Source organism: Macaca nemestrina, chromosome 14, assembly GCF_043159975.1.
Source record: "Macaca nemestrina isolate mMacNem1 chromosome 14, mMacNem.hap1, whole genome shotgun sequence".
Classification (NCBI taxonomy): Eukaryota; Metazoa; Chordata; class Mammalia; order Primates; family Cercopithecidae; genus Macaca; species Macaca nemestrina.
In genome coordinates, this window is record NC_092138.1 from 116,814,972 (window position 1) to 116,833,419 (window position 18,448).

At 62.3% G+C, this 18,448-nt stretch overlaps 1 protein-coding gene across 1 annotated transcript in view; it reads left to right on the top strand.

Moving 5' to 3' along the window:
• The window catches only part of LOC105471910 (potassium sodium-activated channel subfamily T member 1), a 91,334-nt gene that overhangs the window by 34,020 nt on the left and 38,866 nt on the right, over positions 1 to 18,448 (top strand). The window contains 5 exon segments of the mRNA XM_071078594.1: positions 12,741 to 12,820; positions 13,578 to 13,601; positions 13,604 to 13,676; positions 16,869 to 16,925; positions 17,874 to 17,922. Coding sequence (XP_070934695.1) covers positions 12,741 to 12,820; positions 13,578 to 13,601; positions 13,604 to 13,676; positions 16,869 to 16,925; positions 17,874 to 17,922 — 283 coding nt within the window.

An 18,448-nucleotide genomic window follows, 5' to 3' on the forward strand; every position in this document is an offset into this window, starting at 1 on the left:
GATCTTGTTGGTGCCAGCCCCACTTTGGGGGAGACAGGGCCGGCATCTGTGTCCCCACCCCAGAGGTGAGTGAGGCTGAAGCCTGCACAGCAGATCGGGGCTGGGACACAGGGCTCAGGCTGCCCGAGGAACCCCGCTGTGGGGTATGCCTGGTCTGGTGTCTGGTGCCTGTGGCAGGTGGGGTGCAGGAGGCTGTCCTCTGGGGATGGTTGGGCAGGTGGAGCAGCGCCTACCCCTCCTCGGCCCTTCTGCAAGCTCAGGGTGGGACGCAGCACCCCCATTTCACGGATGAGGACACCGAGGCCTCATCTGCAGCAGCAAATTCCTAGCCAGCACCTTTCCCGTGCCAGGAGCCATTCTAGATGCTGCGGGGGAAATGAGGATGATTCAGACCTGGCCTGGTGTGGGCACATGTCGTGGGCACGGAACCTGTTCCTTGGAGAGAGAGTTGCAGGCCAGGCTGGGACAGAAGAACCAGGGCCTCCTGGGGTGCTGGTCCTTCTGGGACAAGCATGGGGAGATGGGCAGGGGCCTTCCACGTAGCGGGAGCAGCGAGGGCTGAAGCTCCATCAGGGCTGGGGGGCAGGGCTGGCAGAGCCAGGCCTGGCAGATGGCAGGGCCAAGGGTGCCCAGGAGCCTCTCCCTTGCCCCTCCCACCTGGCCGTGGGCTGTTGGGCCCCTCCCTGCACCCCCATTTCTAGCTCTTCACAGCAGCCCTGGGGGGGCACTGCCCAGCTTAGTCCCATTTGTGGAAGAGGCTGTTGAGGCTAAGGTCAAGAGCCTGGCTATAGCCTCTTGCAGCTAATGGGCAGCCTCCGCCCAAGAGGCGAGCACTGATCAAGGCCCTGGGGACCACAGTCTCCTCCCCCTTCTCTTCCTGGATGCTGGGGTGGGGGGAAGGGGGAGGGCAGTGATCCTGGAAACCTTGCTACTGCCAGCCCTGGAGGGGCAGGCTCCTTGCCCCAGCCCTGTTCCTGCAGGGCCCACAGAGATAGCAGGTTCTGCCTAGGCTGCGTCTGAGCCCGCAGTGCAGTACAGCATGGGAGCTGCAGCCCAGGCCCACCTCCTCCAGGAAGCCCTCCAGCATGTTCATCCCAGCCCTTTGGGCTATGCACTGTGCTGATGGTTCCACGTGCGTGGCCTCGCTTATCCCCCGGCAGACCCTGAGGTGCAGAGTCCTTATAGCCTCCTTTTGCAGAGCAGAGGTAATGGAGCTGCTGCCCAGCTGAACTGAGCAGCCCCTGGGCCTGGAGTGTTCACACCGCAGGGCTTGTGCTGAGATGAGTAGGTCAGGCTTCTGGGCAGAGGAGGACTTGGTGGGTTTGTTCTTCTGGAGTGTGGATCTCACGGAAAACGCAGGTGAGGCCAGAGCCGAGAGGCAGGTGCAGTCTTGCCCCAGGGAGCTGGGGGTCACAGTGCCCGCAGCTGCCTCATCCTGCAGGCCTGAGCTGCCTTCATGGGCCAGCCAGGGTCTGGGCTCCCTCAGCACTCTCAGCCTCTGCCTGTCCCATTGCTGAGAAGATAGTGAAGCAGTCTCCACTGCCCCCCAGGGACTGAGTCACAGGAGGCGTTGGGGGAGGAGGGCCCTTGCTTCTAGTGCCCTTGCCCAGAGCTCCCCTAACACCCTGTGACCACTCATGGGTGCTGCAGGCCGGCATCTGTCCCTCCTCCCGCCCAGTCGAGCTCCCCTGGCCCTGAGCTCCAGGCTCTCCTCCTTCATTCTCACTCCGCTGTGTAAGGCTGGGGAGGGACTGGGAGCTGATAGGACAGCATGGCCTCAGTGGTGGGGTCAGGAGACCACCACTGCAGAGTTTTTGAGTAAAAGTGCCCAGTAGGGGGACAGGGCCACTCAGTGAGACCCCACTGGGTCAGGAGGCCCTGGGCCCCCTGTGTCCCCACCACCCCTGGACCTAGGCGGCCTTGCCCCTCCCAGCCTCATGCCTGACTTAAGGCACCAATGCAGTCCCCTCCCCACATCCTCTCCGGGGCCGCTCCCCCCGCCCCATCCTACTCCTCTGCTGGCCCAAAATCCTGAGGCCCCCACACAGCCTGAGGTCCAGTGTGGTCCAGTTCTCCTGCCACTGTGCCCCGCACCCCAGTGTCTGTGGCAGCCACAGGCCTGTCGGAGTCCAGCTGTGGCACGCAGAGCCCCGGCCCCACCCCAAGCCCCTCGTCGTGGTGTTCTTTGGCTCAGGAGATAGTCCCGAGCCCCCCGACCCGGACAGCCTTGCTGGGACCTCCCTCCCCCTGCAGATCCAGACCTTCATGGTTGCCCCCTCTCCTCTCCAAGAACCTGGCTGTTCCTCTGTGTCCCCCTCACCCCGGGGCGCCCCGCCCTCTTCATGGTGTTCACACCAGCTCAGCACACCCCTTACCCTGGGCCTGAATCCCCCCTTGGAGCTCGCCCCAGATGGCCTCTCGCTTAGGAGGGCCCCTCCTGAGTATGGCCCCGTCACCCCTGAGGCGCCCCCGCCCTCTTCTGGCTTTGCCCCTGTCCGGGCTGCGCACCTTCTTTCCACACAGGGCTCTGTGCTGTTTCTCCCCCACCCTAGAACGCACCTGTTTGGGCGGCTGGTTTATCCTTGACCCGGGAGCATGCACAGGGAGTGGCCAGCCACAGGGGTGGGGCTGTGTTCCCAGGCCCTCGGGGGACACCCGGCCCTATCTTTCAGGGGTGAGTTTGCTGGGCCCATACCTCGTTTATTTTCTCACAGTCCTGGAGGCTAGAAGTCTGAGCTCAAGATGTGGGCAGGCCTGGTTCCTCCTGAGGCCCCTCTCCTTGGCTGGTAGACACCATCTTCTCCCTGTGTGCTCTCCTGGCTGTCCCTCTGTGTGTGTCTGTGTCCTGATCTCCTCTTCTTATAAGAACACCAGTTTTGTGGGATTAGGCCCCACCCTCACGGCCTCACCTTAATGACTTCTTTAAAGACCTTGTCTCCAAACACAGCCGCACGCTGAGATACTGGCAGTCAGGACTTTAGCATGGTAGCCTGGGGGGACAAAACTCCGCCCGAGATGAGGGGGTGCCCTTGTTGCATGTGGGACCCTGCTGGGACCTCGCAGCTCTCAGGATGGCTGTGCTCTGGGCATTCCCCCGGTTTAGAACACAGAGGCTCCCGAACTCCCCCAAGCAGGGAACCCCCTCTTCCCTGAAGCATCTTACGGGACTTGGGGTTGTGGGGTGCAGAGGGATACCCCACTCTTCCCCCAGTCAGCCCAGAGGGCCTCCTAGAGAGCCCAGAGGGTCCCTCCCTCTCGAGGCTGGCAGCTGAGACTGCTCCTTATGGGCACAAGTCAAGTGGGGACGGCCCATCCTTACCTGGGCTCCTTCCCAACCCCAGCCCCAGGCTCTGCAGGACACAGCGGGAAGGCAGGGCTAAGCCCAGACCCTTCCACTGACCACTGCTACCCTAAAAGCAGGGCTGAGACCCTCTCCGGGGAGGGAGGTGACAGCTTCGGGTGCAGGTTCTGTTCGTGTGTTGACAGCGAGCCTGGCCATGGGAAGAGGGTGGGCCCAGGGATGAGGCCCTCACCACCTGGTCCCAGCAGCATTAGGGCTGGCAGAGGCGTAAGTGACACCCAGGCCACCAACCGCTGGGACAGGCGAGCGTCAGGGTCCCGCTGGAGCGCCGTGGGTTTGGATGCTTCGGATAGAGGCCCAGCTTCCTCAGCTCCCCGCTACCCCCACCCCTCACCCTGCGGTTCACCTGGCAGGGTTTGTGCAGCCGACGGACCTTGTCTGCACAGGGCTCCAGTCCTCAGCCGGGTTCTGCACAGGCCAGCAAAGCCCAGGTCCCTTGCCCATAGGCTGCTGTCCTCCCCTTGGGAGCCCCTGGGTGGGTCCTCTACACGTGTGCTTGGTGGCCCCTCCTGAAATCAGCGGGGACGGCTGTCCTGGGCCTCAGACTGTGGGACATCTGACAGGCGGTGGTTTCCTCAACACTCAGACAACAGGGCCTTGGGCAGAGTAGATGGGAGGCCCCACGCATAGCTCAGTACACTTAGCTGGGGCTCTATCGGGAGATGCGGAGGGACGCGGCCAGGGAGCACTTGGGAGAGAGGACACAGTGGCCACCAGCAGGGAGAAGCCCAGCCAGGGCCTGGCCACGCCGGACCTGACCCCACAGGCCAGGCAAACCCACTGCCATGGGCCGAGGCACTGCCAGGCTCCTGCCAGCCTCTGACACAGCTGTTGCCCTGGCTCAGAGCTTTGGGCAGCACCGGGGTCCAGTGAGAGGAAACCTGAGCTGGAAAAACACACAGAATCTGCCAGAAGCTCTGAGCAAACCTGAAGATCAGACCCTTTAAGCCTGGGGTTCCGCCTGCTCCATGTGGAGCGTGCTGACCCGGCCACCATGCCGTGCCGGGACCTCGACTCTCCCAGGGGTGTGTCCAGCTTCCACCACCCCAGAGACCAGGAGCTGCTAGCGCCAGGGGCACCAGGAGGGTGCCTGCCCACCCAGCGGGCCTGGCATAGGCGGGTGAGCGTGTGCCTGTGACCCCAGGCCGGCTCCCTCCTTTCTCCCTATGTGGCCTCAGAAGACAGTGGTCCTCTCTGAACTTTTGTTTTCTTTTCTGAAAAATGATTGTTCTGAGGATTAAAAGAGAGAGGTCCCTCTGAAGTCCTTTAAGGAGGAGCTGGTCCAGGACAGGCACATAGTCAATGGAGGCAAAGACCCTCAGCACTCCCACCTTGCCCAGCCCCCCACCAGGCCAGTCCTCCGGAGCCCTCAGCTCCCACCGGCCTCTCCCTCTGAGCTTCACATCCAGTACAGGTTGCAGCCACCTTGGTGTCAGCCGCCTGCTGGCCAGTCTGGGACAACTGGGGCCAGGTTGCCTGGGGCCAGGCTGAAGGGGTAGCAGGCGTGTGGTTGCTGGCCTAGTGAAGTGGGGTGTGTCCAGTCCCCTGAGAGGCATGAGCTGTGAGCCCTGGCTTGTCCTATCTCAGGAAGCCTTGGGGCAGGGCTGGCGGGTGCCTCACCCACTGGCCTGTGTGTAGGGCGGGGGAGTGGAGACAAGGGACAGCCTCGCAGACCTCGGCATGAAGTGGAGCTCACCGCGCTCGCTCCTGGATGCTGGGGACCCCTCATGGGGCCTGGGCAGGCTTCGTGCTGAGCAGGGCCAGGACGGGTGCCCAAAGCATCATCACCTGCTTGCGTGGCTGAAGGGTGGCCCTATCCTCGAGTGCGGTTGTCACCCCCTATCTGGCCCAGGCACAGGAGGGTGCATGCGTGGGGATCTCCCAGCGGGCTGTGCTGCTTTCTCGGGCCCTGAGGGGGCCAGGCTCGGCTCAGTGCCCCCACATGGCTCTGCCCATGGGCTGCCTCCTACAGGCACCTCTCCCGTGCCCAGGGGCGCCAAAGGTCCAGGCCCCCCAGGGCCTCCCTGCGTGTCTGTGCCCCACCTGGTCCCAGAGCCCAGGCTCTCCATCTGTCTGTCTGCCACCTTCATCCTTCCGTCTGTCTGTCTGCTGCCTTCTCCATCTGTCCGTCTGTATGCCGCCTTCCGGTTGATGCCCCTCTGGTTGTGTCCCCAGGCTTCCTGTAGAAGATTTCAGCCTGGACTCCTCCCTGTCTCAGTAAGTGTTTTCATGGGAGGGACTGTCTTGGTGGCAGACAAGGGCTCTTAGAGGCATGAGAGCCCTTGTATCTGGGACCCCTCAACCCAGCATCCCCTGCAGCTGGGCCAGGGCCACCAGCACCTCCCAGCACCTCAGGAGCTGGGATGCACTCTCAGAGGCTGTGCCACTCCCCACTGAGCCGCTGGGGCTCTGCCGTTGGTGTTTCCTGACTACGGCTAAGATGTAGGTCAAAGGGAAGAGGCTTTGAGGCCAGGGCAGCCAGAGCCCCTCAGAGCAGCCAGGCCCTGTGCACTCCTGGGAAGCCCCCCGCTGCCATCCACCTTCAGCACGGTCTCCAGGAGGGGCCCCAGGCTTACTGTTCCGTGCACAGCACCAGCAGCAGAAACCACCGAGCACTCAGCACTCACGGCTGCTGAGCATCCAGGGGCCGCCTGTCGCCTCTGGTGGGGCCTATTATTATCCCGAAAGAGTCCTGGAGGCTGGGAGGCCAGTGGCCATCCCCTGGGCCTCCATCTTCCCAGCCCGGGGCCCATGGTGCAAAGGGTACGGGTGTGAGACAGAAGGCGTGCCCACCACCCAGGGCTCTCCTGGCGCCGCCCCAGGCTCCGAGGAGTCAGGTCTCAGACCTGTGGGGGAAACGGATGCGTCTGCGGCCACCCAAGGGGCCGAGGCTATAGTGTGTGCCCTGTGGCACTGTCTGGACACAGCAGATGTTCCTGGACCCTTGAAGGCCCAGCTGGACTCACCCTTCAACCCTGAGTCAGCCTCACCTGGGCCCCTGGCCAAGCCATGGGGGGCCCCAGAGGCCCAAGGGTGTCAAAACAGGGATCCCAGGGGGGACGGAGCCATGTGTCTGCCCTTTCTGGGCCCTTGGGCGTGTCAGATGCTCTGTCCAGGCTCAGAATAGCTGGCCCCAGGGTTGGCAGTGGGCCTGAAGCCTGCCCTTTCTTCCTGCCTGCCTGGTGCCGGGAGCAGAGGCCTGCGTGGAGCTCCCAGGCACCTGCCTAAGAGCCAGCCGGCACCCAGCCACTGACAGAGAGAGGCAGCTCGGACCTCGGCCCCATGTGAGTGCAGGGCTATGGTGGGCCCCGAGGCGTGTGCCTGGCAGCCTGGAGCTGGTGTGGAGCTTCCCGGCATGGCCATCTGTGCAGGGCCACCTGCCAAGAATCCCTGGAAGGCCAGTCCCCCAGCCTGCAGCTGGCCTGCCGGTCAGTAGGGAGAAGCGTTTCCATCCGGCCTCTGCCGACCGCATTTGTCACAGGGCAGCCGGCACTTGCCTCAGAGGGTCCTGTCTTGCTGTGGGGGTGGGCACTGTGAGAGCCCCTTTGTAGCACAAGGGCCTCCTCAGGCAGAGCAGTGCTGAGTCCCCGGGCACCGGCAGGCAGTGGGCATGGGTGCACACGGGGCCCAGGCCTGTCTCAACACCAGCCATGCCGGACTGGGGCGGAGCCACCACCTGGGGACAGACTCCCCTGCTGCCCCTACGGGGAGCCCTAAGGACCCAGGCCCGGCACTGCCTCTGACCTGCTGAGTGATTGGGGCAAGTGCGGGCCTCGGGGAGCCTCGGGGGCTGCAGCGGGCCTCAGCTGACTGGGAGCTGCCCTGTCCTCACGGTGCCAGGGATAGGCTATTCGCCACAGGCCAGTGCCGCTGACGGCTCTCCTAGGGCCAGGGCCAGGGTTTGGCCTGTGGATTCCTCAGGGACCATGGCCTCACCCTAGGGAGTGCACAAGGGACTGTCTGAGGCTCCCTGCTGCGTCCGGGACCCCCTGGCCTGCCTGCGCGTGCCCGTGAGTCCCACCGGCCGTGTGCCTTGTTGCTGGGCTGTAGGCCGTGGGCAGTGGTGGTCCCTGGTGTGGCCCGTCCTCCCCGCCAGCCGAAATGCAGACTGGCAGAGGTCAGACGGGCCCAGCCCCCTGTGGTGCGTGTGTGGCTGCGCCCCTGAGCCCGCCTCCCAGGGTGGGGGTTGGGACCTGCGGCCGGGGGTCCAGGAGTGCCAGGTGTGGACTCTGCTTGGGAATGGCGATGTTCCCACACAGATGCTGCCGTGAGCACTCGCATGCTATCTGCCTGGTGAACAAATGAGTGAACTGATGAGTGGATGAGAATGGACTCAGGAAGTAGATTATTCTACCCTGTGCTTGCCCATTGGCCTGGGAGCCCACATTCGTAGGCAGGTTCTTCCCAGCCCTGAGGGCGGCTCCCCATGGGAGTTCTCGGTCGTCTCCCACCTCTCAGGGCGCTCCACTGAGCCCACGCCCGGCTCCCAGGAGCAACTTGCCATGAGCCGGTCCCTGCTTTCCCACAGGCCGGGCCCTGACAGGAAGCGGAGAGTGTGGCTCCACCCGGGGTCCCGTCTCTGCCCGTGGTCCACCCTTGTGGCTTCATAGCCTGGGACCCACAGTGAGTCGAAGGCCTGCACTGTCTCTTCCGGCCGACGTGGGTCCTGATGGTTTGAGCAGACGGGCGCTGGCCCCCAGATGAGCACCGGGGCACTCCAGTGCCTGGAGCCTCCGAGCAAGGGCGTCGTCCCAGGAGAAGCCTGGGACACAGAGGCCATTGTTTCTCTGTCACCACAGGCAGAGCTCCTCCACCTGTCTGCTGTCCTCGGGACACCCCAGGAGTTGGTGCCTGTCCTGGTTCCCCTTCCCCAGGGAGGAGGCCCAGGTGCTGGCAGGTGGAGGGGAACGGCCGGGCAGAGGAGCGGCCGGGCAGAGGAGCAGCAGGGCCTGTGTAGCCTCAGAGGGCTCACTGAGTCTCAGCCCTGGGCCTCTGGCTGCCAGGCCAGGAGTATGCTGTGACTCTGAGGAGCTAGCAGAACCCTCCAGGCTACCAGTGTCCATGAACCTCTGGCACAGCAAGGAAGCTTGGGCCACTCTGGCTGGAACCACCAGGCGGGTCTACACCAGCCGGGTCGGCCTGGAGCTGACCCCAGCCAGGCCTCTGCAGCCACAGGCTCCCTCCCCAGGTGCTGCTGGGTGATTCGTTAAGACAGATCACACCAGTCACCTGAAATACACTTCAGGGGAAAATAGATGGTTTTTATCTCCTTTTTGTGGTGGTGCTAGGAGAAGTGGGCGGCCACAGTTCATTAAAAATTAAAAGCAGAGGAAGCTTCATTAATTTCTCTGGCATTGCAGGCTCCGGTTTCTCAGGGAACAGGCCTGCCAGGCCCCAGCGTTTCTCTGGGTCCACATGGAGGGTGCCTTCCGTGCGGGTGGGCACTCCCCGCTGAGCACCGTGGGGGGCTGCCCAGATTGGGGCCCACGGCCTCTGGGTGAGGGGACCAGGGTCTGGCTGGGCTGTCTCCCTAAAGAGCTCAGTGCTCTGTTTCCGGGGTGCCAGGAGGAGACCCAGGGGCCTCAAAGAGAAGCTGTTGGGGGCAGGAGACCCAGGGGCCTCAAAGAGAAGCTGTTGGGGGCAGGACTAGTCCCAGGTCAGCAGTCCTCAACCCCACTGTGTCTGGGGAGGAACTTGGCTGTCCGGAAGCCAGTGAGGCCCTGGCGATGGGCAGGGTTGCATTTCTCTGTTTCCTGGCTGTGGAGGCCAACAGGAGCCCAGTGGGACGCACTGGCTTCGTGGTCTTGGCAGGCAGTTGCAGAGGCCCAAGGCCCAGAGTCCCAGCTGCCCCAGGTCCATGGGGAGGTAAAGGGAGGAGCAGGAGCTCCTGGGAGGCCCATGACCACTAGAGGGCTGGGGGTGTGGCCAGAGCTGGCTGGAGAGATGGAGCTGACTGGGTGTTGCCTTGAAGCGGAGTGTGGGACGATGGTCAGGGTGGAGCTGGGCACCCCCGCCTAGGAGGAGTGGTCAGGCAGGAGCCCCAGGCCCGGAGGGAGGTCAGAGGGAGAAACATTCTGAGGGCAGAGCTGCGGGACCTGCTGATGGCTCTGGTCTGGGGGAGAGGATGGCTCTGCTCTAGGTCTAGGGGATGGCTCTGGTCTGGGGGAGAGGAGCCTGAGGTTGGTGGGGGGTAGCTGGCCTGGTGCCATCAGGAATGAAGAATTCTGCCTGGGTGGGGCGGGGGGTGGATGCCAGAGGGTAGAGTGAGACTGGACGGCTGCCAGCAGAGCCAGTTGGGAAGTCACCCCTGCGTGGTACTTAATTCCTGGGCTGGGTGGGGGAGAGGCACCTGTGGCCAGCCCTGGGGTCCCCCAAGGAGAACGGAGTGGAGAGGAGAAAACCAGAGCTCTGGGAGGCCGTGCTGAGAGGCCCGGGGAGGAGGGGAGATTCTGGGGCCTGGTCACCATGAAGGGCATGGTGAGGCTCCCTGCCAGACAGCAGAGGGTGGGAGGCAGCAGGGGCAGGTGAGGTGGGCAGATCCCCCGCATTGAGGCTTTTGCCGTAGAGGGCAGGACGGTGGTGGGGAGGCAGGCAGAGTGGGTTCCTAAGCTCCATGCTTTTAGGATCCGGTGGTCCCTGGGTACCCCTGGCAGTGAGGGGAGGAGGGCCTTAGGAAACCCTGGGCTCAGCCCCCAGGGGCAGCTCCCCCCTCAGCTCTGCCTCCCCACCGACATGGCCAGACCAGGCCCAGCACAGCCTGGACCTCCAGCGTCGTGTCTGAGCCTCTCATTCAGAGAGAAAGACAGTGGACAAGCCCCCCAAAGAGACCCTCATGCAGTGAGGGCCCTCCCCAGCCAGAGCTCCAGGCACACAGATGAGAGGCGTGGGGCAGGAGGAGGGGCTGGGGGGACCGAGCAGAGCTGTCTGCGCTGAGGGGTTCCAGGGTGAGAAGCGTGGGGCAGGAGGAGGGGCTAGGGGACCGAGCAGAGCTGTCTGCACTGAGGGGTTCCAGGGCATGGTGGGGCACTCTGGGGGCAGACTGACCCCCGATTAGCACCGGGTTCAGACCCCACTGGTCTGTGGGAGGCTTGTCCCACCGCCTGTCTCCAGAGGCCCCAAGTATGCCAGGTGGGGTGACCAACCTGCCCCAGGACTTGGCCTGAGTCTCCTTTTCAGCATGGGACAAGGGCACCCAGAGCCACGCGCCTCTTCCTGGGCCCTGACCCTTCTTTCTTTCTTTCTTTATTATTTGTTTTTGAGACAGGGCCTCGCTGTCACCTAGGCTAGGGTGCAGTGACGTGTTGAAGGCACACTTCAGCCTCAAACTCCTAAGTTCAAACGATTCTCCTACCTCAGCCTCCCGAGAAGCTGGGACTACAGGCACGTGCCACCATGCCTGGCTATTTTTTATAGAGACAGGGGGTCTTGCTATGATGCCTGGGCTGGTCTCAAACTCCTGGCCTCGAGCAATCCTCTCACCTCTGCCTCCCAAGGTCCTGGGATTACAGGCATCTGCGACCGGCCTCTGGCCCCTTCTTGAGCTCTGTAACCAGCAGAGGCCACGGTGGCCACTGGGGCAGATCAGGGCAGGTGCTGGGACTCCACCAAGGCCCCTCCTGCCCGCCCCACGGCAGCCCCACCACGAAGGCTGCTGCACACACCTGGTCCACATCACTTACCCTGAGTGTTGTGAGCTTTGGGAAACACCGAATATTTTAATCACTTTTGGAGATGTTGGGGTCACCAGCCCCGGGCCAGGTAGTGACATCAAATTCTCAGATTTGATTGATGGGAGCCAGTGCCTGCTCGGAGGGGAGGTGAGGCTCACAGCTCGCCCACTGAGTGTCACAGCCTCCTGCCCTGGTGGACGGTCACAAGGAAGGGGTTGAGGCAGGAACAGGGGTTGGGCTGGTGCGTACCTCCCCCCACCTCTGGACAGCTGCCCTGGGACCTCTGCTTGAACGCTGCCTCCTCCACGCAGCCCTCCAGGATCCTTCCAGGCAGCACAAGTCTTCCTCTGGGCTCCCCTGTCTGTCTGCCCTACTGTGTTGTGGCCCTCGCACTGCACTGGGCAGGGGGCCCATGCTGAGGAGCTCACCTGGACTGCGTGTTCTGCCCCCATACCATCCCTGAGGGAGGCAGGGCACCTCTCTTTGACACCAGGGAGCAAGGCCAGGCACCAGAGGCAGCCCCCGAGGGCTAAGGCAGCCGAGTGATAGGAGTAGACATCATGGAGGTCACAGTGGCCATAGCTGGGAGCAGTCGAGGGCCCCATGGAGGACAGCCCAGCACCCCAGGGCACAGGCCGTTTAGTGGGACACGTGCTCCGCCTCCCCAGAGATGGCCGCGCCTGCTGCAGGAACCCTGGCTCCGGGTCTCACTCCTGTCTGTCCTGCAGGCTGGCAGCATTGGAGTTTTCATCTCAGGGGAACATTAAACCCTGGCCCAGCCTGGCCTGCATCCCGGCACAGCCGGGCACAGGAGGCCCTGTGTCCAAGGCTGGGGCAGTGGGGGCAGCAGCCATCCACACCCAGGCTCCATCCTACTCTTGGTGGCCGGCCTGGGTCATGGAGGTGGTGGCCACAGTAGGTGAACCACACAATCTCCCCACTCCACCTCACCCCACCTGCCACCCTCGGTGACTGGCACACTGTGGTCTGTCCTCAGGACCTGGAGGCCAGCAGACTGGGTGACAGGCCCCATGTGCATGGGGGTTGAGGGGTGTCTGGGAACTGGTGGCTGGAGCAGTAAGTGAGCCTGAGGGAAGGGGAGCAGCCCTGGCTGGAGAGGGCCCCGCGGCTGGCCTGTGGGCTGGGTGCAGGGATGCCCACTTCCCACCAGCCCATCTTCCCCAACAGCCCTTGAGGCTGCAGTGCTCCATAGCCGTGGAGCACAGCCACCAGCAGCCTCCAGACAGAGCAGCTGACCATCAGCTGTGGACGTCCTGTCTGACGCAGGTCCTCCGGTGTGCTCTCAGCACTCGCGGTGTCCTGAGCACCGTGCCCAGAGCCATATGGGCAACTTTACCTCCTGGCAGCTGCCCTGCAACCACGGAGGCTTGGGCGAGGGTGTGTGGAGTGGGTGCCGCACCCTAAGCCCCAACAGGGCGGCTTGGAGGGCCCAGACTCACAGCAGTGAGTGCCCAGGGGTGCAGTGAGGACTCTTGAGAGGAGCCGAGGCTGGGTCAGCTGTCTGCTGGGTGTGACGGACACCAGGGCCCTCCCAGGTCTGAGATGGAGGCCCCTGCTGGGCCCCATCTGTCTTCTCAACTCCTGCAGTTGGAAAGTTGGAAGCAGTCAGTCGGACTGGGGCTTCCGGCGTGTCCCCAGCCTGAGCCCCCACTGGTCCTGAGCCCCCACGCCCCTCTCTGCCCCTCCAGGGTCCAGGTGGAGTTCTACGTCAATGAGAACACCTTCAAGGAGAGGCTCAAGCTGTTCTTCATCAAAAACCAAAGATCGAGTGAGTGGGGTGCCTGGAGGGCCACTCCCAGGCAGGGAGGTGTTGAGGGCGCTGGGAGCAAGGCTGGCAATGGCAAAGGCTGGGGCTGTGAGCTCAGGGAAGAGTCCATGGGGTGGGAGCCGCCTGAGTGCTGCGGGGGGATTTGGAAGCAGGGTGGGGGTGGGTGTGCATGGTGAGTGGGGCACCGGGTCGCCCCCTCTTAGCTTCACACTATCTGAGACCAGGACCTCTCCAGCGGGACCCATGGGGACACTGCCCTGCGTGCTGGACACCGGGCTGGGTGGGGCAGGACCATCCACAGGTGCCCGCAAGGTCTCCCCTGAGGACACACCCTGCCCCCCACCCCTCCATACAGCCGCACCCTCCCCAACAGCTCCCTGCCCCGTTCCCAGCCAGAGCTTGGCCTCATGGCCCCCCAAGGGCCACAGGGTGAGGACTTGGGGGTTTTCCCAGGGGCTCCACATTCACCTGCCTGCTCCCCAATCCTCATCCTGGCCCCCAAGAAGTGGAGTGGCCTCTAGAAATCTGCTGCACCCCACGTGCTGTAAGGTGGGGCCAGGGATGGAGCCTCTCAGAGGCTGACCCGGGAGCACCGGCCCCCAAGCAACACAGGGCACGCAGGGCTCTGGGTGCAGCCGGGTGTGGGAGGGGAGCCCGGCTGGGGCCATCCAGAGAGCCCAGTCAGACCCGGGTGCAGGCCCTGCTCCCCGAAGCCCAGGGCTGGGTCAGAGCCCTGAGGCCGCTGCCCTCCCCGCAGGCCTAAGGATCCGGCTGTTCAACTTCTCCTGAAGCTCCTCACCTGCCTGCTCTACATTGTGCGCGTCCTGCTTGACGACCCGGCCCTGGGCATCGGATGGTGGGCCACCTGCGCGGCTGGGCGAGGGGTCGAGGGTCCCAGGGCTGAGCTTTCCTGCTGGGCCATTACAGAGGCTGATGGTGTCCCTGAGGGAGCTCCTGTGCCCGGGGCCTTGGGGAGTCCTTCCTTCTCCAGCGCCTGTCCCAGGATGGAAAAAGCCAAGGACTCAGTGCCCAGGTTCCCCGCAGACGGCTCAGCGTAGGGAGAAGGGTCCCCGTCGTAGACTTCCAGCTGTGCCCTTAGCTGCTAGTGAACCCCAGAAGGTCCACGGAAAGGCTGGAGCATCTAGGAAGCCCCTCCCTGCCCCCACAAGTGTCTTCGTGCTCACTTGAGCTTCTGCAGGTCAGGGGAGGGGGCACCCAGCCCCCCGGGGAAAGCCCTAGCTGTTTCTGGGGGTGTCTTCTACCCTCCTGGGTCCCAAGGAGTCCCCTTCCCAGGGCCCATCGTCCTGGGGCCAATGCTCCAGGGACTTCCGGGAGAGGTGCTCGGGCAGCCGTGTGCACTGTCAGGTCCTCACCAGCCTCGCAGCAGCCACCATGAGGGTGCGTGGGAACTCGCTCTCTCTGAGTCCTGTTCCGTCTCCTTCTGCTGTTGCTGCTTCGAGAAGTGGCAGCTGCTGGGACCTACTCTGTGCCCAGGGCGCCTTGGTGACTCCTGCTCCCTCTGTGTGGGTCCCAGGGGACATCAGCAGGGCCCTGCGGCCCTCAGTGCCGGATTGTCCTGAGTCATGTCTTTGGGGACCAGCCCCCAACCCCAGTCCTCTCGCTCTGGCTCCCTGGCACTTGGATGCTGTGCTCTGTGTCCTGTTTCTTCTGTCCCCTCTCCTGCCTCGTTCCCTCATTCCCTCATTCACTTGTTCTGTCCTGCTTCCTGGTTTCCAGAAATCCTTCCTCTGAATGTCCTTCCGAGGATGGCATCTCCAGTCCTTTCCTGTTTTACAGTTTCCCCATCTGCTGGGCCCTTTTCTCCCGAGCTCACATTGGGCCCTGATTTTTTCATACCCGTAATCACCTCAAATGTCTGGTGCTGTTTATGCATAAGAGTGCTCAGGCACCGAGGGCTCTGCAGCCACATGTGTGGTGTGGTTGTCACCATCCAGCCATCGGGGTGAACCCTGCCAGGATGCTGGTCCCCTCTCTGGCTGTGCAGAGCAGGTTCTTCCTTGGAGAGGAAGGCCTGACTGCCGGGAGCCTGGCTTCTGGGGCCTAAAGGTGTGCATGTGAACTTTTGCTCAATCCCCTTTTAACCTGTTACCCCATCACGGGGTGCCTGGCATCCCCAGGCCAGAGACTTACCCTCTCCTAAGAATCAACCTTCTGTCTTTGTCTAGGTCGGAAGAGGGCAGAACCCACTAGGATAGTTTGAGAAGGAGAACTGGGCCCTGACTGACTTTCAGGCTACTTTCCTGGGTCACCCCCCACCCCAAGTCCCAGGGGCCCCGGGGCTTCTGGTTTCACCTCCCCACAGGGCCCAAGTCTGTTATGTTCACTGCCCATGAACATAACATAGGGCAGACAGCGAGGGTACATCCCACATCTGCGGGATTGGGGGTAGCCCCGACTCAACAGCAACACACTGGTTCTGCCTGTGTTGACAACAGGCTCCCAGGGAGGGGCACTACATGGCCAGAGAGAGCACTTGGGAACACTCAGGGCCTCCCCAAGGCCAGAGCTGCCTTGAACAAGGCTGGACAGTGCTCAAGACACAGGGAGAGGAAGCTCCTATCCCTAGGTGCTGAAGCCAAGAGGCACGTCCCTAAGCTGCTTCTGAGGACAAGCGACCCCCAAGTCACCTGGAACCAGCTGCTGCGACAGTGACCAGGGCATGGCCAACATGCTAGTTTTGTCCCAGACCATCACCAATGCTCATGCCCTAGCACAGTGTCCAAGATGTGGACGGGGGTGGGAAGATGGGTTGATGATGGATGGATGGATGGATGGAGTGGATGGAGTGGATGGAGGAATGAGTGGATGGGTGGATGGATGGATGGAGTGGATGGATGGAGAGATGAGTGGATGGGTGGATGATGGATGGATGGATAGAGTGGATGGATGGAGGGATGAGTGGATGGGTGGATGATGGATGGATGGATGGATGGATGGGTGGATGGGTGGAGGAATAGATGTTGGATGGAAGGATGAGTGAATGGGTGGAGGAATGAGTGGATGGGTGGAGGGATGAGTGAATGGAGAGATGAGCAGATGGATGGATGGATGGACAGATGAGTAGATGGATAGATGAGTGGATGGATGGGGAGATGAACAGATGGATGGAGGGATGGATGGATGATGGATGGATGGACAGATGAGTAGATGGATAGATGGATGAGTGGATGGATAGACAGTGAGTGGATGACTGGAGGATGGATGAATGGATGAGTGGATGGATGGATGAGTGAGTGGAAAGATAGATGAGTAATGGATGATAGATGGATGTCCAGATACTTTTGTGGGCATTGAGTTTGCAACAAGCCTATTAAAAATCAGGGGAAAGTGGGTCAGTTGAAAGAAAAGACAAAAGGAGCTGGCCATCGCCAGGGGCCTTGTGAGCAGTGAGGTCTCCTTGGTCAGTGACGCTGGCATTGGTGATGGTCTGGGACAAAACTAACGTGTTGGCCACGCCCTAGTCACTGTCGCAGCAGCTGGTTCCATGCGGCTTGGGGGTCGCTTGTCCTGAGAAGCAGCTTAGGGATGTGCCTCTTGGAGTCAGCACCTAGGGATAGGAGCTTCCTCTCCCTGTGTCTTGAGCACTGTCCAGCCTTGTTCAAGGCAGCTCTGGCCTTGGGGAGGCCCTGAGTGTTCCCATGTGCTCTCTCTGGCCATGCAGTGCCCCTCCCTGGGAGCCTGTTGTCAACACAGGCAGAACCAGTGTGTTACTGTTGGGTCAGGGCTACCCCCAATCCCGCAGATGTGGGATGTACCCTCACTGTCTGCCTGCTGGGCTGAGCAGAGGCCACCCCAGCCTTCCTCAGTTAGAGGCCCTCCTCCAGGATCTCTGCAGTGGGTGGGGAGGGGGCAGACTGCCTTGTCTCCCAGATGTGGGAGCTCAGACCCTTCCAGGATGTGGGGGGTAGCCCTAGGTGGGTGAGTAGGAGGCCCCCATGAACCTGAGCCTGTGGCAGCCCTCGGGCAGCAAGTCCTTGCAGTGGTGCTGGAGGGGCCGAGGCCAGGCCAGTGCTGTGTCTCTCCACAGCTGGGGCTGCCCAAAGCAGAACTACTCCTTCAATGACTCGTCCTCTGAGATCAACTGGTAAGTCCACACTCCAGCTCCCAATAGCCAGGTGCTCAGAGGCTGGGGACCAGGGTTGGGTGGGATGGCCAGAGGCTCACACTGCCTGGTCCCCGAGAGACAATGCCCAGCTTCAGCCCAGCAGCCACCCAGGTTCCCCAGAACACATGTGCCCTTGGCCCTGGCCGTGGTCAATGCTAGGAATGTCTCCTTCAAGAGGAGCAGTTTGAGAATCATGAGTTCCCAGCCAGTTCCACAGCCTCCACACACTCTTCCTGAGCCCAGTGAGAGATGCAGGGAAGCCTGTCTCCTGGTAAGTTGGCAGCTTCTCTTCCAGTTCACCGTCTTATGGCCAAGGAAGGCGGCTGCCCTGGGCAGGCAGTGGGAGGTGACCGCAGGGCAGCCGGGGTGCCTGGTCCAGAGGTTAAGACCTGTCTCCAGACCCTGCTAGGCGTGTCCCCAGTACCTGAGCCCCTGTCCACATCAGGCGAGGAACTGAGGCTCAGGGAAACCCAGGGGGCTGTCAGTTAGATAGCCCAACCTCCCTGCTCTTAGGGACATTCATGGGAGCCTGGCTCCAGGGACCCAGGTGAAAAAAACAGGACACCCAGGCTGCTGTTGCCTGTCATTTCCAGAGAGGAGAAGCTTTGCTACCCTTGGCAATGTCATGGGCTGCAGGCCAAGGCTCCATGGGAACTCAGCCATGGGCCCCAGCCTCATAAGCACTTCCTGGGGGGCCAGCCCGCTGCAGTCCTGCTCCCTCCTCTCTCTCCTTTGCTTCCCTTCTTCTTCCCTTCCCTCCTCCTTACGGTCCCCTCTAAAGGCAAGGTAGGCTCCTTTGGTCCAGCCTCAGTGAGTAGCACATGCTTGGGGCCAGTGGAGGCCAGTGGTTATGGCCCCAGCCCCAGGGTGGCTGGGGGACACTAGTGGCTGTGGTGCCCTACTGTGCTGCCTCCTTTCTCTCCCCAGGGCTCCCATTCTATGGGTGGAGAGAAAGATGACACTGTGGGCAATCCAGGTGAGTGCCCCACCCTGCCCTCCTCCCCACTGGAGTGGTGCTCAGTAAGCACTGAGGACCAACCCAGGCTCAGTAAATGCTGAGGACAAACCCAGGCTCAGTGAGCAGGGGACCTAGACTCAGTGAGCACTGAGGACAGACCCAGGCTCAGCAAATGCTGGGGACAAACCCAGGTTCAATAAACAGGTGACTCTGGCTCAGTGAGCACTGAGGACAGACCCAGGCTTAGTAAGTAGGGGATCCAGGCTGAGTGAGCACTGAGGACAGACCCAGGCTCAGTAAGCAGGGAAACCAGGCTCAGTGAATGCTGAGGACAAACCAAGGCTCAGTAAACAGGTGACTCAGGGTCAGTGAGCACGGAGGACAAACCCAGCATTTACTGACCCAGGCTCAGTACATGCTGAGGACAAACCCAGGCTTAGTGAGCACCGAGGACAGTCCCAGGCTCAGTAAGCACGGGACCCAGGCTCAGTGAATGCTGAGGACAAAGCCAGGTTCAGTAAACAGGTGACTCTGGCTCAGTGAG